Below are 27,460 nucleotides of genomic sequence, written 5' to 3'. Positions count from 1 at the left end.
GTTTTATCAGTAATTCTTCCAAATCAAATGCTCGACAGTGTTAAAATTGGAGAAAGAAACAAAATCTCTACATGTGATATCAATTTTCATATAAACGTGGGATTCAGTTTTTCTCTAGGCCTGAAATGATTAGGAACAATTATAAATGCATATACGAAATATAGGCATGCAACAACACTAATTGCTTCACTGGACTGGAAAATAGCAATCACTGCACAAGGTAGTAAAAGGCAATCAAACCCTAGGTTCATTTTCCAATGCATCATAGGTTCATTTTCAAATGCTGATTGTGATGCAGACAAATCATTAAACATTTGATTGTTAGCGTTCTATGTACTCGTAAAAAAACAATTCAAAACCAATTTTTACATTGACACCCAATGAAAATACCATTTGAATAGGGTGTAAGCGTAAGCAGTGAATGTTATATAAAATGTTGTTTGTAAATCCAAAAAGGGTCTTAAATGTCCGTAGGATTTTAATCACAAATCTTTAAGAAAAAATTACATTTTATAATTACAGGCCTGAATGAATCTAAAGTTAATTGGGGCTTATATAACCCTTGTTAATAGAGACAAATTAAGGCTCATAGAGTAATACTACGAGAACCATATTTGAAAGTGGGAAACGTGTAAGAATGAAGATTCGAGATGCAGGAACTGAGGTCGAATAGCAGTGAGGAAAATCCTCGTCTATTTGCAATAAATCTGCAAGTTTCCACCAGCGAGAGCCTTACCTATAAGAAAGGCAAACCAAAAGAGAATTCTAGTATTCATGCCAAAAGATTCAAGCTGACCGAGCAATATGCGTCGTGACAATTATCAACCCCTCAACTGGCAGCCAGGAAATATTAACCTAAGGATCTACAATTAAGTCAACCAATCGTCATCTACCTTTAAATTCTAGGCTAGGGTTAAGATTTGCAGCAGAGCTCGTTTTCGGCAACTGAAGGATTGCAATGAGCCCGTTGAGCATTGAGGGGTGCGCGGTAGTTACCCAAAACCAACTCACAACCCACTCTAACCGTCAGATCATAACCTAAGATCTCAACGATAAATCTAGAATATACCCTGATTTTATAATATGCAATTAGTTACATCAACACACAATTGATTTTCCATTCATCCGAATTTATTTATTACAATACTTAAACCATCAATAGTGACTAATTTTGTAGTATTAAATCATGGAAAACATGAGTTGGAAGGTAATAATGATGTCTGAATAAAACTTAGAGAATAACATCAAAATTCGAATGAGTAAAGCTTAAGAATATTGGTGGAAAATTTATTGTTTTAAGAAGGTATTGTTTTAAGAAGGTTGTCCCTCCCCAAAACACAAAATAAAATCATTTTATTAATAAGATGGCCCGCCTGCAAGCGCACCTGCGAAGGCAACACCATATCAAACCCTTAACAAAGCTTTAATAGCTACTGGGTTTTACATTCATTAATTACAACATAAAGATCGAAATAATACCAAGAAACTCTGAACAAACCTATTGGCTACAATACATTTTAGCTATAATGATTTTTAGCGCTTTGAATTCTTGACGAGAGAAGGAGCTTCTTTTGGTGCTTGGACTTGAACAGATATGCACTTCATTTGAGGTAACCTTGTGGATCATATTTATCTGTAATGGTTGTAACCTGGATGTCATGCAAAATAATGAAGAGTACAAAAATCGTAATTGAGGAGGAAAATGATTTAGTTCTCCAGTCAAGTTAGTAGGAGAAGTTGCAGAGAAATTTGTTCGTTAGGGCTCAAACAAAGCTGGAAATGACTTAGAAAACCCCAGTCGTTCAAGTATTCGAATGGAATTTTTCTTAACAGAAAGAAATTGCAATAAGAGGACAAACTCATTCTAAAAGGATTTCTTTGCAATGCAATCAGGTTAAGTTCTAATATACCTAATTTGTCTTAAAAAACAAAAATTGTTGGGGACGGAAATGCATGTGTGATCAGGATGTCATCAAAGTTGTAGGAAGCACGTGATATTTCCATGGTACGATTGCAAAATACAAGAGATTAATGGTGGAAATGAACCTTTCAAGATGGATTATATGGCATTATTTGATAAGATTAGTGGACCTTCTCATTCACTCCATGTAAGAAATTGGTTATCATGAATGTTACGCAAAGTAGGACAAATCTTAATGTTATCGTTACTGTCCTTGCTACTTAGAATTATTAGTAGTAAGCAATGATGTAAATAGTTTCGAGATGGATCTTGTTAAGAGACTTTACAGCTATACGGTGAGATTAAGCTCTGCCCAGATGACAGATTAAAATACTCCTTTCCTCAGAGAAAAAGGCTCATTACTGTGATATGCGTGTTAGTGGGGCTGTTCTGTAAATGCCAACTGCCAAATGGTGAGCGCTCTCAAGACAAACTACACAACTTCCACCATGAACAACCCTCAAACATTCCCAGAACTCGTTATGGGGTAGAAACAAAAAAAAACAAGTAGATTTGCTCAAGTCAAGCACGGATTGCATTTACCCTCACCCCTTAAACCAGCAAGAAGAAGAAACTGATTGAAAGCATAATGAAAGACACATAGCAGTGATGATATTTAGAAAACAGTGGGATTAATGGGGGGCATCCTTACCTCCAATTGACATCCCCATGATGGATTGTGTAAATTTACACTTGTTGCTCCTCTGATCACTCACTCTGCCAATTCGTCGTACGAGCAGGGGCCTTCTAGAAACCCTGAAAGTCAAAATGTGGGAAACCGTCTCAACCCCAAAGGTAAAGTAGACAATGAAGGTGGGGAACGTGGATTCCGAACCCTGCCTCTAAGGTTCAAAGTGCACATAGAAGGTCCGAAGTTGCCTTTCTTCCATGGTCCTTAACTGGACATGGACTTTATCATATGGATAAGCCGCCAAGGCATTGTCCCGCGAAGGCATTCTGGTGTCGTGCGCCCCTAAATTGATGTGAAATCCCCACTTGAAGAATGTACAGGCCTCGGACTTGCTTGCCATTGAGGCTTCATGCCCTCTTGCAGGTCCAGGAAATGGCGGTGGTGATAATAATAATTACGGGGATGGGGAATGCAGGGCTATGGTGGCTCTTCCTGCTTCTGAAGAAGGAACCAAAATTGTCAAGAGTAACAAGAACGAGGAGTATGGTTGGGAAGCAGCTTGTGCATGGTTGATGACATTGCCCAGGCGGAGGAATGTGATGCAAAATGAGATTGAAGTTTGGCTTGATCACAATAAGCACAATCTCTCTACAGAAATCATCAACATGCCTCGGCAGCATCTCTACCAATACCTTATTTGCCAGCACAAGCTCATTCGCAGAGCTGACCAGCCACAGTCACCCAACAACAGAAAGCTATCCAGAACAATGGAATAGGTTTTTCGGAAGATTTAAAGCATAGACAGATGTACGAAAAAAACAAACAAAAAAAAAAACAAACAAACAAACAAAAACAAACAAACAAACAAACAAACACAAACAAACAAACAAAAACAAAAACAAAAAACAAAAAACAAAACAAAACAAAACAAAAAAACAAAACAAAACAAAAATAAAAAAACAAACAAACAAACAAAAAAACAAAAAAAAAACAAAAAAACAAACAAACAAACAAAAAAACAAACAAACAAAACAAAAAAACTAAAAAAACAAAACAAAAAAACAAAAAACAAAAAACAAAAAACTTGTAAACACTGGTCTTCTAGGAATTGGGCAGAGAAGAAAGGAGTGCGACTAGTTTGTAGAAATCAAGGAACACATTCATAATATGTACACGATAAGATTTGCCGTGGAAATTACGCATAGGAATGACTTTAAAAATGAATACCATCAAAATATAACTACTCAGCTAGTATGCACTGAAAAAAAAAAAAATAAATAAATAAATAAATAAATAAAATAAAAATAAAAATAAAAAAATTAATTACGTGTATAGCGAGGGTTTGTAGAAAAAAAATATGCAGCCTCCAGAAGTAACCATCCTGTAACTTTCAAAACAAGTCAAGTTAAAAATCCCAACAAAACAAAATAAATTTTCTTTTTCTAAGATGCCCATAGGCCCTAAGGGTTGAGCCTAACCTCTGATACCATATGTAACAGCCCAAAATAAACATGTAATTAATCAACTAATTAACATCAAGTTCAAACTATGAGTAGCACTTACCTGTGGTTGAAGTCTGCTTACCGCAACAAGGTTTTTGGGACGACTCTCCACCCAACCGTAGGCTCAATTGCGCAAGGACTTGCTACAACTAGCCACCCCCGAGCCCTCAATCAACGTACTACTGCCAGTGACTCCACTGTCAACACTATTCTCCCAAGAGAATGAATGATAGAGTCCTGGAATGATGGAATGCCTCCCATCTTCCTCACCATCTAATAAATATAGCAAACATTGCAACGGGAACCACATGCACACACTCCATGGGTCAACATGCAACTTTTTGCTTTCTTGTTTTATTCTTCTGTTTTTACTTTTTGATAGTTTTACTAATTTTTACTATTTTTCTTGTTTTATTTCTTTTGTTTTTACTTTTTGATAGTTTTACTGGTTTTTACTATTTTTATTGTTTTATTTCTTTTATTTATATTTATTTAGAGCATGTAATTAATTTATTAATTTATTATTATTTATTTTATTTATTTATTTATTATTATTTATTATTTTATTTATTGTTTATTATTTATTATTTAATATTTATTATTATTTATTATTTTTATTATTTATTATTTATTATTAAGGGACATTACAGAATCAATTATGGTCCAAGAAAGGACACTGACACAAAGAGAAAGAAAAATCCTCTATCATGGAAGGGATGAATGAGATGAATTTTCCTACAACCACAATTATCATGATTGGAGATAAATTTTATGAGTGGAAGATGATTTAAAAAAAAAATGTGGGATAGAAAGGCAATTTGGAAAAATGAGGTTTCATTGGGAGATAAACATTGGACTTGCATAGAAAAAGGTTTCAGCCCACATTTACGAAAAATCCTCTATCATGGAAGGGATGAATTTTCCTACAACCAGAGTTATCATGATTGGAGATAAATACCATGAGTGGAAGATGATTTTAAAAAAAAATGTGGGATAGAAAGGCAATCTGGAAAAATGAGGTTTCATTGGGAGATAAACATTGGACTTACATAGAAAAAGGTTTCAGCCCACATTTAGCAGGATGCTACTAAGATTTGAGGAGGTGAAACTATGAAAAATATTGGGAGATAAACATTGGACTTGCATAGAAAAAGGTTTCAGCCCACATTTAGCATGATGCTACTAAGATTTGAGGAGGTGAAACTATGAAAGTTATTGATTTGTCTCTTGAGTCTAAAGCTGGAGGGGAATTATTTGTTGAGACAACAGTTCATCTGTCAGGGGAGCATGTTGGCTCTTATTGTATTTTCAGAGGTTTGGATAAGTAACTAGATTATTTATTATGTTGTGTTGAAAATATGAATTCCAATATTTGATTATGTCTCTAAGTAGGAGATAGGAGTTATTGCAAGTATCTATTAAATGTAAGTTTCCAATTTCAAAGGAAAAGTTTAACTCTATTATAACTAATATTGTGGAAGTAACAATGTCCAGGAAGTTATGGGGTAAATAGGTGGTTTCTTTGGATAAGTAACTAGATTATTTATTATGTTGTGTTGAGAATATGAATTCCAATATTTGATTATGTCTCTAAGTAGGAGATAAGAGTTATTGCAAGTATCTATTAAATGTAAGTTTCCAATTTCAAAGGAAAAGTTTAACTCTATTATAACTAATATTGTGGAAGTAACAATGTCCAGGAAGTTATGGGGTAAATAGGTGGTTGCTTTCGATATGTTTTAATAAAAGTGTTATGTATACATTTATGTAAATAAATAAACATGTGTGACAGGGTTAGCAATGTCATAGGTTTACACTGAGATAAGGTTATCATGTTTTCCCTCAACCAGTACGCAATCCCTACCAAGAAATAAAGTATTTTTTTAAAATAGAAGTTCAAAAACTCATGCCACAAATGACCTACGAAGAAGAAAAATCCTAGAACGAAATGGGAGGTGGATAACCAACTTCGGGGAGAGACATAATTCACCGCATTGATTTCGGTAGCTACACCACCCACAGAATTTAAAGAACCTAAAGGAGCATGAGTCATATATTCTACTAAACGTCGTTCCTGCCAAGGTTGTATGTCTTTTCTCAAAGTAAATTGAAACTTTAGTTGCTCGACCTTAAGGACCTTTAGGTGCTCGACCATAGGGAGAGGATGCGTAAGCAGGCTCGACTATTAAGGCTGCCATCACCTTTAGGTGCTCGACCATAAGGACCTTTAGGTGCTTGATTATGGTCCTTTAGGTGCTTGATTGTTAAGGACCTTTAGGTACTCGACCATAAGGTATATATATATATATATAAGAAAGGAATATAAAGATTGCAAATGTGTCAAACCCCTCAAGTAATATATACAAATATTAAAAGAGAAATTTATTACGAGTCAAGAATGAATAGATTGTGTTATCAAAAAAGAAAAAATAAGATAATATGACAAGAAATAAATAACATTGTACATATTTAGTTCTCTTATAAGAAAACATTTAAATGAAATTTCACAATTCCAATTCTAAATATAAAGGCACTAGTACAAATGTACATTATAAACGGAGTCAGTGGTACATTATAAATTATAAACTAAGTTAGTTTCAGTTTATATTTAGCCTCAATCAAGCTTAAATAATTACATTTAACTGTCATAAAAGACCTAAATAGTCAATTAAGGAAATCCTTTCACAAGAAGGTAAATAAACCTAAACCCAGAGTCTAAGACCTAGAAATATTCTACCCAATTTTTTATTCTATCCATGTTCAATCAAGCTTAAATAATTACACTTAACTGTCATTAAAAAAACCTAAATAGTGGTATAAATGAAGTTTTTCCTAGATCTCAGATTTTGAATAAAGTCTTGTAATTAATAGCTAAAAAAAAAAAAAAAAATCACTGGGTGCCTAGAAGTATTCTTTAAACCCCATAAACCCTAATAATTTCTCCTTAGATGAGGAATGGTACTAATTTACAAGCCACAAGCCAAACTAATTAAGTGATGCAGCTTGAAACAGAAAATAGAAAGAATAATAAACAAGGATTTTTAGACAAAATAGTGACAAGGGGCTAACCGCTATGAAAATTGTCTAAGGAAAATGTAAGAGAGGTCCAAAGCCTCGACCCTATGACAAAACTTAAACATATTAGACCAGACGGACTCTGAAAGCTAGGTAAGAAACGATACCGAATTGAGCCAATTGAACCAACGTACATAGGCCACCTTGTAAAGGAAAAGGTTGTCATAAACAAGGCAGAGTAAGAATTCATGATTGAAAATACAAATATTGATTAAAGAATAAATATTTTTCTTATCCTTTCCTAGGGTTTCAAGAAATACGGGGTTGAATGCAAAAGATCCATACCTCGACATCATAATTTTTCATAGAAACCCCTTAGCCATGGCCCCAAATCATCAGAACTCCGATTGAAGGGAAAACAAAGAAGTCCTAGGAAGAATAAGGCTTCACTTGCCAAATAAAGGTCCTAAACATAAACAAAAACTCTCAATGAAAGAACCTTAGTTCAGAAATAATAAGAAACCATGTAGACTGCTAGAAACAAAAGAATACAGGAAAGGAAACTGTTGTAGGAAGGGAATTATTGAAAAAAATTGTAATTACAACACTAGAAATCTTTGTTAGTCTCCTTACCTGTAACAAAACTGTTGTAGGAAGGGAATTATTGAAAAAAATTGTAATTACAACACTAGAAATCTTTGTTAGTCTCCTTACCTGTAACAAAAGTAGTATTCCGGTAGTGCAAAACACCCTATAAATCACACCACGAATTAGGAGAGATCAACGACCAAAACTTGGTAGATTCTTGTCGCCGAATCTGACATCTAAAGTGCCAAAGTAGCGAGGAAGACCATTCCCCATTGCCAATTGACTGTAGAGCTCTGGTCGCAGAGCTCCATGACGCAAATGATGCTGAGGACAGAGGAAAGGGACGTAGTTAACCTAACCACCCCCTAGGATATCTATTCGTCGTTGGGTTGCTAACTCACATCTTAGTCATTCCTTTTCTACTGGTTCACGTGGATGGGGTGAGGTCTTCAGCCTGCCCACATAACCCTAAGTCACATGTGCATCGATTTCGATGAAGCTTTCCATACATTATACTCACTCTAAGCTTGGTCAGTGCAAAAGGATTCACACATAGTAGCGATAGAACATAACATAGTGCATGCATGAGATATATCAAGGTCCGACTATAGCCGAATGATAAACCTGTGTGTAGGCATGAAGACCATGAGGAAGTATTAGATCTGTATACATAAATGTGTGATGACATGGGGCAGTTGCAAAAATCTTAACCTCCAAATGTTTTAATATAGTTTTCAACAGGTTCTGTGTGCGTCCTAATAAAAGAAAAATAGTAAGAATGAGGTACATTACAATAATATTTAACTATAATCTTTAAATTGAAAGTAAAACAGTACTACGGTATGAAAGTAATATTTAACTATAATAGTAAAATAGTTTAATTACTACAAAGTGAAAGTAATAAAAATAATAATTCATTAAAAATTTTATTATAAAATTAATGATAATGATGATGGTGGTGGTTAACGTCCACTGAGACCAAATTGGTCTATCGGACCTATAATTTTCTTAGTTTTTAATTATCTGGCTCCTCGTCTTTCTTGGCGAGATTGGTGTTGTAGCTTTCTTTTTTTTCTCTACGGTCTTCCAACTTCCTTTATCTTGCATCTCCTTCATCTCTTCTGGTTCTTGGGACATTGGTGTCTTAGCTTCGCGGTCTATTGTGTTCGTCCTTTTGAAGATAGTCGGAGAAGAAGTTTGGTCTAGGAGATCTGCTTTGCTGTTAAATGAAGATTTATTTTGTGCGGTATTCGAATCCTCATAATTGTTGATTTGTTGGGCGGGGCTTTCTCCCTGCTTGTCTTGAGAGTTGTTTCTTTCTTGCCCGATTTCTTGTGATTCAGAGTTTTCTCTAGAGTATTCTTCTTTGATGACAGTGTAGTGTTCTTTTTGTGCTCCTTCCCACCATGTAGATTTGTGGTGGTTTTTTCTAGTAGAATTTTTCTGGGGGGCTTTTGGGCAATTTTTGGCTAGATGGCCTATCTCAAAGCAGGATTGACATTTGAAGAGGACACTTTCATAATCGAGTTTCTAGTTCCACACATAGTCTTTACTTATTAGGTTTATTTTAGCTGGGAATCCGGCGCTGAAGTCCATTTCCACACAGATGTGTGCATAGGTGGTTCTGGCATATTCCTCTATTTCTAGGCACTTGCAGTAAAATTTCCCAATTGCATTTCCAATGGCTTTTAGCGAGGAGAGATTCCATAGATGCAAGGGTAGGCTTGGTAATCTCACCAAACTGGTGCTGAGGTTATGACTGCTATAGAGGGATCGAATGATAGGTTCCATGGCTTCATGAATAGGCCTGATTTTTCCCAAAACCAAGGGCCAGAATCTAGAATACATTGTCTGCTTTCAGGATTTTCAAAATCTACTATAAAGAAACCCCTAGCACAGGGGTAGATATTAATTTCATCAGAAATGACAGGCTTCCATACCTCCGAGATCCTATTGTGGAGAGCTGTCAGCCGTGGCCAAAAACCAATGAACAGGCAGATTAGGGCACTTTCGGAAAACTTCAAAGCCTCATTGAGTGAGGCCTGGACAGTGGGAGCTGGGGCTTCACTGACGATATGGGTAGGAGTTTGCCCTCCAGACGCAGATGAGCCAGCAGCTATTTTCGCGAAGCTGGGAGCCATGTTTTACTTGCACGTAGAACCTAGCTGCAGATAAATAAGGCAGAAGATAAGATTAGATCTAGATCTAGCCGCAGAAGATTAGATCTAGAACCTAGCCGCCTAGATTTAGATCTAGCCACAGAAGATTAGATCTAGAACCCAAAATGTGCAAACAGACTTATTCATTCAAAATTTTCAGATGCCGGTGACTAACCAGATCTCACCTAAACAGCAAGTGTGGATAAGAATTATTAAACCTGCGAGACAGACAGATCCGTTCGGGAGCTCGGAGATTCATAGACAAACAGACATTTTTTCCAGATTAGGCAGAGTTACCTGCAGAACCAGTAGGCAGGGCGGAGCCGAGATCCAGCGCTCACGGGTGCAGTTCCGGATCCAGTCGGAGATTCATAGACAGACAGATCTGGCGGAGTTACCTGCAGAACCAGTAGGCAGGGCCGCAGATCGGTTATTCACCGCAGAGGACCGCAGATCGGAACGACCAAAGGCCACAGATCCGAGACCGCAGATCCGAGTCCCGTTCAACAGGAAGGTGTGAAACGAGTGCCGCAGATCGGAAGAATGCGAAGATCAGAAGAATGCGGGAATATGTGAATATCGGTTATTCACCGCAGAGGGCCGCAGATCCGAGTCCCTTTCAACAATAACAAGATATATTGTAGTTAAAGTATTAATAATAATAATAAAATTATAAATAAAAAATTTTAATCAATAGAGTGGATTAAATAATATTAAAATGTATTTAAAAATATATTAATAAAAAAAAAAACATTTTACTATATACAATGTAATTTATAAATAAAATATGTAAAAAAATAATATTTCAATCTAGAAATTAAAAGTAAAAAAATTTAATTACTTTGTGATGTAATAATAGAAAAGAGATGTGTAATTCATCTAAACTTTTAATATAATTTTAATATGTTGCATTTTAAATATTAATAATAGTAATAATAATCATAAATAAATCAATAAAAGATGAAGTAATATTAATATATATTCAAAAATATATTAATAACAAAAAATTATTTTACTTTATACAATCTATTTAAATATCTAATTGTCAATATTAAGTAAAAGATTACAATCAATCTATATATATAATTTAGATAATCATTTTTATAGTTAAAACATTTTAAATAATGACACCATTTTACATTTTAGCTATTTCTTCGTTTTTTTCAAGTATATTTATTTATACAATTTTATTCCATATAAATTACATAATCTAAATGTCAAAAAATTTTAAGTCATTAATCTATTTATATATTCAAAAATACAATTTAAATAATAAAAAAATGGAATAATATATATAAAAATTTCCATCTCAAACAAAATTAATCTCTCACAAATATACTAACTAACTAAATCAGTAATTAAGATAAATGTCGATTGATTACAATCTGACCTCTAAATTGAATCACCCAATTCCAAATCCATAACATAGAATAATTAAAATGCGCCTTCTGTAGGCTTTCGTTAAGCTGCCTCGCTGGCTTTGGGCTTTCGCTAACCTCGTTGACTGCAGTTCTGACGGATGTCCTCAACTTTGAAAACCCAACCTACAAGTTTAAGGGTTTAAGGCGACATGGTAGCCTTTGCATCAGGCCAAATTGAAGTCCCCTTGATCTTCAATGTGTCCCTTCCGCACCAGACCACTGCAGGGTGCAGCAAAGACCTTGATGATTAACCGTGGAGGTCCTTTGCTTCTCCATGAATCATCTGCTTCAAAACTGGCTGCTAAACCTTGATTATCTATAGCTTCCATTTCAGTTCCACTGAGTGTAAATGTGCTTACAACGGCAACTCGCTTTAGATGGCCAAGATGTTGTTCTTGCCAACTTGCCGAATTTAATTTCAAGCGTCAATTTCTTAAGTTGTACAATATTTCAATATCATCGTGTCATTAGAAGAAATTGAATTTGAATAATTAATATAACAACTATTCCTTCCAACAACTTGAAATAAACCCAAGTGACAATACTAATAATAATAATTTGAGACCTTTTATTTGTAGACAAATGATCCTCCTTAACACTACTAAATTTAACCTCTTCTAAATTTTAACCTATAACACTTTAAAAAATATATATATAATCTTAATATCTTTTTACTATCCATTCTATCTTAATATCTCTTTTCATGCATTAAATTTTATAATTGATACTCCAAAAATAATAAATATTCATAGCTATAAATAGAATATGGTATTGAAACCTGTAATCCACGTTCCCATTTTGTGCATGAAAAGATCCGGAGAAAATATCTGCATTCACCTACCTTGAAGGGCAACGAGGACTATAACGTTAATGTGTTTTGTATTTGTTTTAGATAAAATAAAAAGTAATTGCTTGCATGTAGTACTATAACGTTAATGTGTTTTGTATTTGTTTTAAATAAAGTGAAAAGTAATTGTTTGCATTTAAAATGTGTATAAAATTTTCAAATTAAAATCACATTTATCTAGATAAATTGAATTTTTCTTTTCTATTTTTTTTCCTAAATTTTTTGTGAACTGGGAATTATTATTGTCATTTCTTCCCCAATTCTTAGATGTATGTGCTCATTTTGTTTGGACAATTCTTTGGCCAGTACATATTTTTTATGTTGTTTTCTTGGAACTTAGATCAATGTTTTGTGATTTCCAGATTCATTTTGCTTCTTTTTGTTACTCCTACATGGGAATCATGCTGATTCTCTTTTTCCATTTTTTCATGGTGTTTCTGCCCATGCCATTGAACCATTTGAAACAATACAAATCTCCAAGCCTTATGATGATTAGCATCCCACTACCACATTTCCCAAAAGATGAAGCCCTGTAAAAAAAACCTACATGGAAATTTTTCTAAATATCCTTAAAACAACATCTCCTTTTTGTTACTTTTATTATTGAAGGGACAATTTCCAAAAACAAAGTTGATACCTTAACACAGGGATCCCTCACATCTGGCTCCTCATATTCAAAAATATTAGGTATCCCTCACAGGTATCCCTCACATCTGGCTCCTCATATTCAAAAATATTAGGTATCCCTCACATCTGGCTCCTCATATTCAAAAATATTAGCATTCCTCACTCTCAATATACCCCACATGATGTAGAAAAGCAAGGCCCATGTAAACCTCATAATTTGAGAACCTCTATAAAATGCAATCCCCAATCCCCAAGGAATGACACTCTTACGTTAAGCATATTACAGACCCCACCCAAACAGAAAAAATGAAAGGACAACCGAGAAAAAAGTCATTCACTTTTTCAGAACTTTCATGACATATTCCGCACCAACCCGGATTTTGGATACCTCTTCTATGGAAATTATCCTATGTAAGAATCTTATTATGAACTACAAGCCATACACAACATTTATGATTTTTAGAGCCACTTGTACTTAAAATCCACCATGTGATCCAGAGTGATGATGGAGTAAGCTTATTTGACCAAAACCTGTCATTTAAACAATCTACCACCATTCCATGTAATCCTATCCTACTTCACCCACAAAATAACACTTGCCATTTTCAGATGCAATATATATTCTTCCCATTCAACAGCAAATTGTCCCGTTAGTCCAAGAACCCTGCCTCTTTCCAAATGGTAGCAGACAGGAATGAGCCTCGTTCTATGTAGATGTCCTTTCAGTGGTATCTAGAGATTATAAGCTATCAAGTTTGAAATATACCATCTTGCATCCATCGTCAAGGGATATGATCGTTCCCTTTTTATATAAAATCAGAAATAAGATATTGTACAGTCTCATGTATGCAGAGATTGTAAGTTATCCATCTGCGAAGTTTACATCAGACTTAAAAAAATACTCCATTAGATCTTTGTATAAATTCAGAAATAGAATTCCAATGCGGAATACATCTAATTTATAACACACTTACTTTCCCTTACATTGTAATTTTATGAATAATGTTATGTGCATTGTGTTGTTGATCTAAATTTCTAAATTTTATAATTTATATCTGCTCAATTATTTAACTAAACTATAGCCATGGATCGTTGGCGAGTAGCCTCAGGAGCCATCCTTATTTTATTTTGTTGGTGGCTTTTGAAAATATTATGAAATCTGAAAAATAAAAGTGAAGTCAATTTTATTTTCACAATCTGCAAAACAAAAGACAAAAACATGTTTGTGAGATAACAATCATCCATAACCCTTAATGGTGTATATCCATATGGTAGGAAAAAAAACTCTTTTTTTGGTTGGCAAAAAATAATAGGAATTTGATGATTGTTTTTTGAAAAAATCACACTAGAAGAGTGTTTGAATCATGTTTTTTTATAAGTGATTGAATAATATTTTTAATGGTGAAGATAAATTCAGCATCATCAAAACTTCTGGGGCACACAAAATCTTGAAGCTTAATAGTCATCACCAAGAATCTGACAATTGTTTTTTGAAAAAACCTCACAGTAAAAATGCTTGAATCATGTTTTTTTATAAATACTTGAATCATGTTTTTTATAGTGAAAATGAATTCAACAACATCAAAACCTCTGAAACACACAAAATCTTGAACTTTAACAATTATAACCCAAATTTTCAAAAAATCAAAATTATACTGAAATTTATTTCCCAGACTTCTTTGGACTACTCACTCATTTCCAACCTTACATATGCAATAATTTTTGCAACCTTACATATGCAATAATTTGGTCAGAAACTCCCTAACAAATGCGATCAGAGTAGCTGAGAATTTAAAGACTTGAAAGAGGAGAAGCAACACAAATGTGGGAACGCTCACCGACATCAGAGCCAAAGCAGCGATGACGAGGGCGGGTCTGGTGTTATACAACATCTTCTGCAACCATCCCATGAATTGACAAATGTCTGAAGCATACGTAACCGACCATTCCTTCTCCCACTTCATCCAGTGCTGTGGAGGCAAGTAATTTGTTTCCTGCATTTTCAGCTCCTGGATCCGTTTCCTCAACACTATCATCTCCTTGTCCACTCTGTCTGAATCATCTGCAAAGGGTAGGTTTTTTCTAAATAAATGTTAAAATATGTGTGAACAGGGTTTAATAAACACTTTTTAATTGTTGACAGCATGTATAGATAGAAAAATTATAAATGGTTCTTGGTTTTATTATAACTATGTACTTACTTTTAGGTTAGACTAACACAGAGTGTAAATATTATTTTATTGTTTATCGCTTATATGATTTTATGCTGTAACCATTAGCTATTGAATAACATATGGATTATGTTTTAAAGTAGCGGTAGAATTTTGAACAGTACATTGAATGTGGTTCAGTGGGTAGTTTTTCTTCCTTGTAGGTTTTTCTCCATGGCAGTATGTAGAAATGTAGAAATACCAAATCATAAATAATTTTGCAAATATGGGAAATTATAAATATAAAATTATAAACGCGGAATGAAAACAGAATGTAGATTTATATTATTTTCAAAAAAAAATCTGTAGAGTTGTTAAGGTGGGACAGGACAGTTTCATTAAGAGCATCCCGCTGTTAATGGTTTGATGCTTATTTCATTTATTACACCTGTTTGTTTAAAACTTTTTCAGCACCTTTGTCTTTAGGAATTACTGTAAGCAGTGTATTCTGCACCTCCCCCGCTTTCAAAATAGAATCTGGATTTCATATCCAACAACTAGATATAAAAGCACTGGTTAGTTAAATATTGTACAGAATCGAATAAAAAATACCTGCACCAAATGGATTGTCGTCGGAGCTCGCGGCTTTAACAGCAGCTCTTCTCAAGCTGTTCCTGTACCGAATTTGGGAATTAGCTTGTGCTGTCTTACGAAGTGATGTTCCTTTCTTTCTGCGAAGAGGCAGTAACCCGCACATACTTTCTGCTCTATGCACAGCTCCACTAGCTTTGGCCATGGCAGTAACAGCCCGGACATCCATTGCTTTTATCAAGCGATTGGCATTAATTTATTCTGGTGGACTTATAAGGACGAGAATTATTGAGACTACAACATTTTCGTGAGAGGGAGCATGAATGAATCGAGAGAAATTCCATGAAAACCACCTAGAAAAATAATACATTTATAGGTATGAGTTCCTTCGAATCGAAGGAATCGGAATGGGTAGTGAAATAAGTGGGAACATGACAACTTCACACGAAAGAGTCGGTGGACTAAACTCGAACGAATCGGTCCTAAAGCAGTGAAATCCTCAGCAACTTTAAACTCGAAAAAGTCGGTCCAGTCAAATCTTCTTCGTAAAGTTCAAAGTCGAAAAATTCAGTCAAATCTTCTTCGTAAAGTTCAAAGTCGAAAAATTCGGAAGTCAAATCATGATCAACTTACAATCAAAAAGAGTCGGTCTCAGTCAAATTATGATCATTTTAACTTTTTGAATGTGTATACTATAATCGTTAAACATCAACATCAAATTCAAAATAAATTGAAAACATATAGCTCACAATAATAGAAGCCACCTCCTCCTCTCCTCGAGGCTTCCTCTGCATCGCCATTTCTTGGTCTAGGAAGGAATGTTACGGCAGTCACGTCGACGCCGTGGACACAGGAAACTCTTGCAACCCTGTACGCAAGCGCAGTCCGCATATTGTCGTTATTCCATCGGAATAAGATTCATTCGCACATACTTTTATAGGTATGACTACATACGTGGATTCTGCTGGTTGGTTTCCGTCTCTGGTAAATATTTATTATATTTATAATAATGTTTTATTTTAAGTATAAATTTAATTTGAGCAGAGGTTAAATTTAATTATAGGTAAATTTTCTTTAAAACTTAAAATATAATGTGTAATTTTTTATTATTTAAATTGTATTTTTAAATATTATATTTATATATATGAAATTAAAATATTTTAGGTAATATATCCATTTAATAAGTACATATTAAAATGATTTTTTTTGTTTTTAATATATTTTTAATTATAAATCAATATTTATTTGTATTAAAATATTTTATTGATAATCTAGATTGAATATTTTATTACATAGGATCTTAAAAAAATTCTTTTAACATTTTTTCTACATAAATTATTCAATCGTTTGCTTAAATCCTGTATTGAAATATTTCTGAAAAGTATAAGGTTTGAACATGTTACTCACACACATCAAATTATATTATATCATATGGACAATTAACTAAACATGTCTAACATATTCAATTTAATTTTTTTTATGATAGAAGACAATAATTTTCTATTTAGAAAATATTTTATTTTTATTTTAAGAGGGAGACGTGTCAAATCCAAGTTGAGGATGAACCAAATTACACAATATCCTCATTTTTCACTGTAAAATGAGCTTCCCTGCTCAGTTAAAACACTTAATTTATCTTACATCTCAAATGGTTAAAACTAGCATTTGCACCAGACTTCTTAAGGCATAAATTGAAGAACGCAAATACAGCGAAAAAATACTTTGATGAAGAATAAAAATTTATTGAACGCTCAAATCAATGCCCCATTAACTGGAACCACTTAGTAGACATATCTATCGACATTAGGACTACACACAATGATCACGAAATTTCACATATACAAACAACACCTTCCACAACAACCTTTTCTCATATCCACATTTTAAAAACTCCTATATACAAACAATACCTTCCACATCAACCTTTCCTCACACCCACATTTTAAAAAATCCTATATACAAACAACACCTTCCACAACAACCTTTTCTCACATCCAGATTTTAAAAAATTCCTTGGAACGTGATTGGAATCTCCCATATTGCCTTTTTCATTATGCAGATAAATCTTCCATATTGCTATTTTCATCATGAAGATTGTTAGTTCATTGTTGTAAAGTGTTAGTGTGTTAAATTCAATACTATAAGTTCAACAAGTGAAAAACATTCCTCAATTAGCATAATATGCATATTTCTCTCACCATGTATTTTTTAGTCATTCATTACAAAACTTCCATCAAAGAGCACAAGTAACATATTAACATATATTTTCCCTTCATTCTTTTCATCACAGAGCCAAGAAACACGAAATCCAAGAATGGGTGTTCGTTAAATCCGAATTGTTGTTTAATTATTCCAATTATGTTTTGATTGTTCTAAATAGTTTGCACCTCAGACAGTATTTTATTGCCAAAATTGTTCTAGTACATTCCATAAATGCAAGGCAGTGAGTAATTTGCATAATATTGTTGAAATTGTTCAATCAACTTCCAAAATGCCCGTCTGTTGAATTTCTTACACACATCAAAGGCTCTTTTCACTCGCCATACTTAAACACAATTCCAAATTTAGTTCCTAGAGTTGTTACATGACATTTGAAGGCTTTTTATATCAAGTTAGCAAAGCTCAATATAACTTCATGCTTATTAGACATGTAGCTTGAAAGGTATGCACCAGTTGATCATGAAGTTTTTAAGTGTTGTTTCAGACTCGCATATGATGCTTTCCATGCCATCGAATTTGCATCCAGGATCCATTTCAATGGATGTGACTTGCCATCAAAAGAGCATTCCCATGCTCAAATGAACCCCATTCTTCTTCAGTTAACCACTTGATTTTGTTGGCTTGTGTTATATACTTTCCACGACTAGCCCACGTAGTTAACCGGGCAGTTAGAGGGGGGGTGAGCCCCCCCCTTCGATGCGTCGATTGCATAGTGGGGCGGTCACAGGGGATTTGAGGGGTGCAGGTAACCCCACTCTATGGGGTCCGGGGCAGTGCCCCGGAAAATTTTGGTTTTGAAACCTATATTAGGTTGGGCGGACCTACCTATGGTTTTGTGCATGTTTTTCGCACATGTTTTTGGATGCGGTGGTTTTTAGTCCATGGTTTTGGACGCGATGGTTTTCGGTCCATGCTATTGGATGCTTCGGCATGTATAAATATGAATTATAACATTGAAATGAACATAATGAAAAATCAAGCTGGTAGTCCCGGTTTTGGGATCCAGGGGAAATCTCTCTGTATATGTGTTTTATGTGTTATGCTCTCACATTGTTTATTTTATGTGTTTTAGAATTCGTATGCAGTTAATTTCTGTACAGGTTAAAACCTACATTTGGTATCAGAGTCGTTTTGGCTTCAAGGGGACGCCTTTGTTGCTGAGGGGTTTTGCTCGGGCCTGTGGTAGACCTTGTTCAGTGGGAAATCTGCGAGATCGATTCTGGTGGTGAAAGAAGATGGCGAGCAGTGGAAAGATAGAGATCGATAAATTTAATGGTGAGAGTTTTGAGTTATGGAAGCTCAAGATGGAGGATCTGTTGGTGGATAAAGATCAGTGGATCGCGGTAGATCCGGGTACTAAACCAACGGGAGTTTCCGATGAAGAATGGAAGAAGTTAGATCAGAAGGAAAATAGCACAATGCGATTGTGTGTCTCAGATTCAGTATTGCTGAATGTATCAGGGGAAGCTACGGCTAAGGCTTTGTGGAACATGTTAGGGACTTCGTACCAATCTAAGTCTCTGGTGAATAAACTATTCCTATGGAAAAAGCTGTATAACCTGAGGATGAAAGATGGAGACTCCGTGACAGAGCACCTGAATTCATTTAATATTGTGGTAAGTCAGTTAGCATCTGTTGATATTAAAATTTCAGATGAAGATAAGTGCATCAGTTTCTTGTGTTCTCTACCAGATTCGTGGGATAGTCTGGTTATTGCAATAGGTAGCAATGCAACTACCTTGCAGTTTGATGAAATAGTCTCATCCTTGCTGACGGAGGAGATGAGACGGAAAAATATGGAGAGACAAAACGGTGATGCCTTGTATATACGAGGACAGTCCCAAAACAGAAACAAAAATAAGTCATCGAGTGGGAGATCTAAATCTCCAGGAAAACCTGTAAAGGTGGTGTGCTGGAAATACGGAAAGGAAGGGCACTACAAAAGGGATTGTAAATCTAAAGCTCCTGATAAAGGAAAGGGATCTGATGATGCTCCTTCTACAAAGGTGAAAACCACCTTAGATGAAGGTGGGGATGTGTACTTGGCTTCTTCAAGTACACATGTAGATCATGAGGCATGGTTGATTAAATCAGGTGCATCCTTTCACTTCACTCCCCAAAGAGAGTGGTTCTGCAAGTATGAGAAATACAATGGTGGTGATGTCTTCTTAGGGGATGATAAGAAGGCTAGAATCGTTGGTCACAGAAAAGTAAAGTTGAAGTTGCAAGGTGGAAGGGTTAGAACACTTCCGGGTGTTCTTCATATTCCTACATTGGCTAGAAATCTGATTTTTGTAAGCAAGTTGGATGATGCAGGTGTAAAAACAGTGTTTGAGAAGGATACCTGCAAGATGGTTCGGGGAGCACTGGTATTGATGCGGGGAGTTCGGATTGGAACTCTGTACAAGCTGCAAGGTAGCACAGTTGTTGATGGGTGCAACAGTTCTGTGGTTCCTGAAAGTGGAGCAGAAAATCTAGTGGTCTCTAGAGAGAAGACCATGTTGTGGCATCAAAGGCTTGGACATATTGGAGAGAAGGGCCTTCGAATACTTCATGGTAAAGGTATGGTAGAAGGTATGAGTAATAGCTCTCTGGATTTTGATTTCTGTGAAAATTGTGTATATGGGAAGCAGAATTGGGTGAGTTTCCCCTCTGGTGGTAAGAGGGCGAAACATATATTAGAGTTTGTGCATAGTGATGTGTTTGAACCTGTGAAGGTTCCATCACTGGGTAAGTCTGTGTACTATGCATTGTTTATAGATGACTTCTCAAGGAATACATGGATAAATTTCCTTAAGAAGAAACCTGAAGTCTTTGACAGGTTTAAAGAATTCAAGGCTCTGGTAGAAAACCAGACGGAGAAGAAGATAAAGGTGCTAAGGACAGATAACGGTGGAGAGTTTTGCAGTAGGGAATTTGAAGAATTCTGTAAGAAGTGTGGTATAGCATGATAGAAGACTACTCCATATACACCTCAGCAAAATGGAGTTGCAGAAAGAATGAACAAGACGTTGATGGAAAGGGCAAGAAGCATGCTCAGTGGTGCCGGGTTAGGACAGGAATTCTGGGCAGAGGCGGTGGAGACAACATGTTACCTGGTCAACAGATCACCTTCATCAGCGTTGGAGGATAAAACTCCACAAGAGGTATGGACTGGTAAGAAACCCTCTCTTTCACATCTAAGGGTATTTGGATGTGATGCATATGTACATGTTCCAAAGGAGAAACAAACCAAGTTGGATAGTAAATCTGAAAAGTGCATCTTTATTGGGTATAAGGATGGTTTAAAGGGTTATAAGATTTGGAACCTAGTAACAAGGAAGGTTGTGTACAGCCGAGATGTGGTGTTCAGAGAGGTGAAAGATGTTATTAAACATGAAGTCCAACCAAAGGAACCTGAGAAGATAGAGTTTGAGCTAAAGGAGGAAGAATCGGACTCTACAGCGGAGGAGGAATCATAAGATGAAGAGCCACAAACTCCGGGTGTGAGAAGATCAGTTCGAGAAAGAACGCAACCAGAAAGGTATAGTCCATCTGCTTTTTATTCAAATTTTTCTTTATCTATTATTGATGATGATCCCATAACTATGAAGGAAACAGTAGATTCAGAGGATGGAAAACTCTGGAAAGAGGCCATGGTTGATGAAATGACATCTTTGCACAAAAATGAGGCTTGGGATCTAGTGGAGTTGCCAGCTGGAAGGAACCCCATTGGCAGTAAATGGGTGTTCAAGAAGAAGACAAATGTAGAAGGAAAGGTGGAGAAATACAAATCTTGGTTGGTAGTAAAAGGTTATTCCCAGGTGTTGGGAATTGATTTTAGTCACATTTTTCCTCCTATTGCCAAGGTAATTTATATTATATTACTTTTATCTATTGTTGCTACTTTGATTTTGAGGTAGAATAGATAGATGCGAAGACAACATTTCTTCACGGGGATCTAGAAGAGGGAATATACATGAAGCAACCTGAAGGATTTGCAGTGAAGGGTAAGAAAGAACTGGTATGCAAGTTAAAGAAGTCTCTGTATGGGTTAAAACAGTCACCAAGGATATGGTATCAGAAATTTGATACATTTATACGGGGACTTGGCTTCACCATAAGCAAAGCAGATTACTATGTGTATTTTAAATTAATTGGTGACCATGTTATTTATTTGGTCTTGTATGTGGATGATATGTTGCTGGTTGGAAATGACAAATAAATTATCCAGGATTTGAAGACCCAGTTGTCCTCCAAATTTGACATGAAATATCTTGGTGCTACAACTATATTTTGGGTATGGAAATTAAAAGAGATCGAGCAAAGAGGAAGCTCTGGTTAAACCATAGGAAGTATGTCAAGACAATATTGCAGAGATTTAATATGCAGGATAGTAAATCGGTGAAGGTTCCTATTCCTGTAGGTGTAAAGTTATCTGCTGAACAGTGTCCCAAGACACAAGAAGAGGAAGAGGACATGTCCCATGTTCCATATGCAAGTGCAGTCGGTAGCTTGATGTATGCAATGTCTGTACTAGACCATACATTGCACATGCAGTGGGAGTATTGAGTAGGTTTATGTCAAAACCAGGAAAGGAGCATTGGACTATAGTGAAGTGGGTTTTCAGGTATTTGTGTGGCACCAGTGATTATGGTTTGTGCTACCAAAGAATACTAGGATTAGACAGAGTGTTGGATATTCGTGGCTTTGTTGATGCAGACTAGGCTAGAGATCTGGATCAGAGAAGATCTACAAGTGGGTATGTGTTTAACCTATTTAGAGGTGTATTTAGTTGGATGAGTAAGAAACAATCTGTAGTGGCACTATCAACTATAGAGGCAGAATACATGGCAGCCACTCATGCAAGCAAGGAAGCAGTTTGGTTGTAGAGATTGTGTTCAAGTATGCGGTTAGTACAAGGAGCTATAAGAATAGACTATGACAGCCAAAGTGCAATTTTCTTGGAAAAGAACCCTGCATATCATTCAAAGACAAAGCACATTAATGTTCAGTATCACTTTGTGAGGTATATGATAGAAGACAAAAAGGTGTTGCTAGTAAAGGTGGACACTTTGAAGAATACTGCAGATGCATTGACAAAATTTGTGAGCTCTGAGAAGTTCTCTTGGTGTAGAGAAACAATGGGAATTGCAGGGCTGGATAAATGACTAAGCTCTCTTGTGGCCCCCTGTGGAAAGAAAACAACAAATGGGAGAGATTTTATTCAATTCCCATCATTTTTCCTCCATTCGTTTGCCCCATGTTGTAGTCTATTAAAGGATTGCACTTGTCCTCAGAAGCATTACCACTAGTACCAAGGAGATCATCAAAAAACACACTTTACAACTTTAAATAGGGCTCAGACATATCACATACAAGAGTCTTCAAGCTACAATATTTTGTTCAGATGATGTATGTTAATATCATTTAGGCATCCCATTTATGCACAGAGAGATGATCTTGTACTACCAAAAATTTGATCTGCAACACTGATACTAGAAAAATCAAAGTAGCATGACAAGTACGATGGTTTCATTCATTGAAACAAAATTGCAATTAGGACCCTAATTTAATTAGCTAGCTGCGGTAGTCGCAGTTCCATGATAGGTTAGGGGTGCCATTTTCTGTTGTTGAGATGCATCCTGATCCGCTTCATCGATGTTTGCATTCCATATGAAATGGGCATATGATCCAAGAACATTGTTGCATAAGAGAGCCAATTAGTCAGGTATCATAAGTATAAATGGTTTCATATATTAAAATCCATAGATCTAACAGATCTTGTTTAGCCATTTAAGATATAGAAGCTTCACAACCTTTATATATGAGCTATGGTCAAAGCACTTCCCTTGTCCTCAGAAGCATTACCACTAGTACCAAGGAGATCATCAGAAAACACACTTTACAGCTTTGAATAGGGCTGAGACATATCACAAACAATCTCTTCACGCTGCAATATTTTGTTCAAATGATGCATGCTTAGATCATTTAGGCATCCCATTTATGTATAGAGAGATGATTTTGTACTACCAAAAATTTGATCTGCAGCACTGATACTGGCAAAATCAGAGTAGCATGACAAGTATGATGGTTCTATTCATTGAAACAAAATTGCAATTAGGACCCTGATTTGATCAACTAGCTGCAGTAGTTGCAGTTCCATGATAGGTTAGGGGCGCCATTTTCTGTTGCTAAGAAGCATCCTGATCCGCTTCATCGATGTCTGCATTCCATATGAAATGGGCATATGATCCAAGAACATTGCTGCATAAGAGAGCCAATTAGTCAGGTAACATAAGTATAAATGGTTTCATATATTAAAATCCACAGGTCTAATAGATCTTGTTTAGCCATTTAAGATATAGAAGCTTCGCAACCTTTGTATATGAGCTATGGCTAAATCTAAAGGTTTTAAAAGCATCATAATGACAACCCACCAAACCCTTATCTAGGCATATCTCTAGACTTGCACTAGAACAACTCGAACTAAAAGGAAGGATAAAATGCAAACAAAGCAATGCATGTAATAACAAGCAAAGGAGATCCAAAAGAAGAAAAAGCACAAACAGAGGACTGCAAATAATTGGATAAAACAATAGAGAGAAGGAAAAGATACTAACCTGTCATCTGGTGTAGCTTGATCAAAGTAAGTTTTGGCACGAGGTGCATCTTTGTGAACATCCCATATCAGATTGGCATAAAGAGAGAGGATATATCCATCTCCTGGACTTGCTAGTATGGCCCTCCCATAGTATTCCTCAACTTTTCCCAAATCATGTTGCACCTATATAGACAGAAAACCAGCAGTATTCAGAATTTTTATGTGAATTTATAAACATTGTGTCCTGATATATAACATGATGGACGATATCCAGTCAAGAAAGCTCCATTATAAGGCCCTAAAAGACACAATCTTAACTAGTGAATTTGATTCATATTAATAGTAATGACACAAGACTTTAACTACACCTTCTAGTGATAAGCAATTAATGAGATGATTAGTTATGTTACAACAACGAAAAGCTATTAAATTAAAACAAAGTTCAAATTTCACAGCATAGAAGGATGGCTATAACAATCAATCTCCAAAGAGTCCATGATTCTTTAAAAATAAAAGAAAGAAAAAATTTGAAGAAACATTTAATATCAAGTTTTTGTGGGGTGAGGTGTGGGGTAGTGACCAATCCCAAACTCACCCTGATCTATAAAAAACTAAGATCAAATAATTGCAGTTAATCATCTGGGAAGAAGAACCTTGTTCAAAACAAAGGAAGCATTGGTTTAATGGTGAGGTCAACGGAGTTTTAACTTCTAACCCAATGAATGAGATGAGCTTCCAGATGAATAGGTCAGCTCAAATGCCATGCAAATTTGGTAGAATGACTACCTCTCGGACCTTGCAGACAAATTAAAGGAAGTCTGCTCTACGAGGTGCAGCCCCTTGGGTCATATTTCTCGAAGCACAAAAGGAAAAAAGAGAACAAAAAAAGGACAGTTGTTCAATGACCAACTTTCATAGGGTGGATCAAGACTAAACTTACGACATAGGCTTATCCTTAGATCATGAGAAGACTTTTAATACACAAAAGCAGAAATCCAATACTAACCTCCTACAGGAACCTCGCATAATTCGTCAACAGAAGTGGGTTAACAGGATCTGCCTGCAGCATTTTCTTATAGTAAGCATCTGTGTTATTGGAATCTGATCCAAATCCACCTCCTCTCCCTCCATACCCTCCTCCACCAGATGACCCACCTCCATTTTCACTGCCAAATCCTCCATTACCAGAACCTGTCTCAGTCTTAGATCCAACAACAGCCCTGTCGCACACCAAAGCCAATCCAGTACCTCTATATATCCTATCACCGGTCCAATTCTCAATCCTCCTTCCAGAGACAAAAGGCCCCTCACCTCCATGGGTTCCACTGACTGCCATGATTTTTTTTGGAGATTCTCTAGGGCTCTGAAACCCAATTGAAATTGGGCTATCAAAATCCTCTTCTAGAGACTCGTCCAATAAGCCATTGCTCAGAAAAATTTTTGTAGAGGGACTTTCACTAAGGTCCAAAGAACCAGAACCCCTCCTTACCTCTCCCTGCTTGAACATGCATTAGGCAATGGGTCATGCAAATCAGCTTCAGACAACGTCCTTACGAATCTGGGTTGTGCATCATGATGAACCCACTTCACATCGGCAACAGCTAATTGGGTCAAATGAACAGATCTACGCACACTCAATTTTGATTCAGATTGAATCCCAATAAGGGAATTCAACGTAGGAGTAGATGACCTGTTTGAAGCAAAACGTTTCCGCAACGAATTTGTAACCACTTTGATCGAACGGCTGAAAATTTTGCAATCGTCTAACATATAATCTTGTGGCGCACAAGGATGACAAGTGGGCAGAGAGGGGAGTTGATTTCAGATGGGAACGCCTTACGGCATAATTAAAAAATCACAAGAATCAATAAATTATAATATTATTTAAAGTAATTACTATTCTATATATATATGTTGACTAGCGGAATCAGCAATGGCGGTGGTATCGTACTCGCGTTACACGGGGTCGAATCCCACCGGCTGCCACTATAACCTCTAGGAGGAACCGCCCAGCCCACAAGAATGGCCCTTAGGTAAGATGAGACTTGAACTCGTGACCTGCACAGTGGCATGGACGACTTAACAGATCGTCCGCTGGCCACGAGACCAAACCTCTGCGGGCTTATATATATATATATATATATATATATTAAAAAACATGTAATAAGATTCTTAACTATGGGATTCACTCCCATTTTATTATGCATAATTTTAATTTGTAAATAGGCTTTGTTACAATATCATGAATCAATACCATGGCTTCTTCGTAATCTAATGTTGAAAAATTCATAACTCATTTTATATGACACTTGTTCATATGGCATTTATTTTAATTAATGAATTCAATTAAAAATAAAAAATAAAAACATATTTTCATTGAAAATAAATCTTAGTCTTTGATTTGTGTATATTATTAAAAATATTCTAAAATATTTTATGGAGATTAAATCTCCATCATCCATCTAATAATTATTAATAATTAAATTAAAGTTCTGAAAAATATATTCTAAAATAAACATGTCTTAAACATAAAATATAAAAATTATGCTTAATTATTTTAATAACTTTTTTTATCAAAAATTAATAAATTAATCTCTTTTAATTAAATACTTTAATTTATTTATAAAAATCCTATATTTTAGACTCTCATTTATATTAATCAATAAATTTTATAATATTTTTTTTGGCGAGTTTATTTATCTTTTTTAAATAATAAACGGTATTATATAATTTATAAAATGGATCATGGTTGCGTTGCATAGACTTATTCGCATGATCTTATAACACTGAATCGATTCATTCTTCTCCATATAAGAACCATTTAGTTTTGAAATTGTTTAAAACCGTGGATTCACATTAGTTTTTACATTTTATATCATCTTTTGTTATTATTTAAATTTTTAAAATCCTTATTATTAGTCTTTATTATTTGACATAGGACTAGAGTAATGGGAATGGTGCTTTTAGCATTAGTTGGTGTTAGAATTATGTGAGTTTTTAATTTCGTTGTGTATTATGTCATGCGCTAAATTTTTTGTAATTGATTTTATCCGGTTATTTGGCCTCTTCTCTAGGCCCAGAGGTTATAACCATATATTATGTTTGACTTGTAACTTTTATATTTCTAAAGTGTAAATTAATGCTAATATTAGTTTATAGTTATTAA

At 35.4% G+C, this 27,460-nt stretch overlaps 1 protein-coding gene across 1 annotated transcript; it reads right to left on the bottom strand.

Moving 5' to 3' along the window:
• Positions 1–14,423: 14,423 nt before the first annotated feature.
• LOC149179292 (uncharacterized) lies at positions 14,424–15,937 on the bottom strand. Its single transcript, XM_089423804.1, has 2 exons — positions 15,513–15,937; positions 14,424–14,812 (listed from the first exon to the last, which is right to left on the bottom strand). Exons 1-2 carry the CDS (start codon positions 15,718–15,720, stop codon positions 14,481–14,483), a joined length of 540 nt encoding a protein of 179 aa, XP_089279930.1. The 5' UTR covers positions 15,721–15,937; the 3' UTR covers positions 14,424–14,480.
• Between the last annotated feature and the right edge of the window lie 11,523 nt (positions 15,938–27,460).

The sequence above is a fragment of the Pinus tabuliformis genome, chromosome 4_1 (assembly GCF_031772625.1).
Source record: "Pinus tabuliformis cultivar Carrire ecotype Pingquan chromosome 4_1, CPIR1, whole genome shotgun sequence".
In the NCBI taxonomy this organism is placed as follows: Eukaryota; Viridiplantae; Streptophyta; class Pinopsida; order Pinales; family Pinaceae; genus Pinus; species Pinus tabuliformis.
This window is presented reverse-complemented; position numbering and strand designations above follow the sequence as displayed.

Coding starts and splice junctions, on each gene's coding strand:
- LOC149179292 (XM_089423804.1), bottom strand. CDS start 15,720: ATGGATGTCCGGGCTGTTACTGCCATGGCCAAAGCTAGTGGAGCTGTG. Junction 14,813..15,512: donor CGACAATCCATTTGGTGCAG/GTATTTTTTATT, acceptor TACCCTTTGCAG/ATGATTCAGACAGAGTGGAC.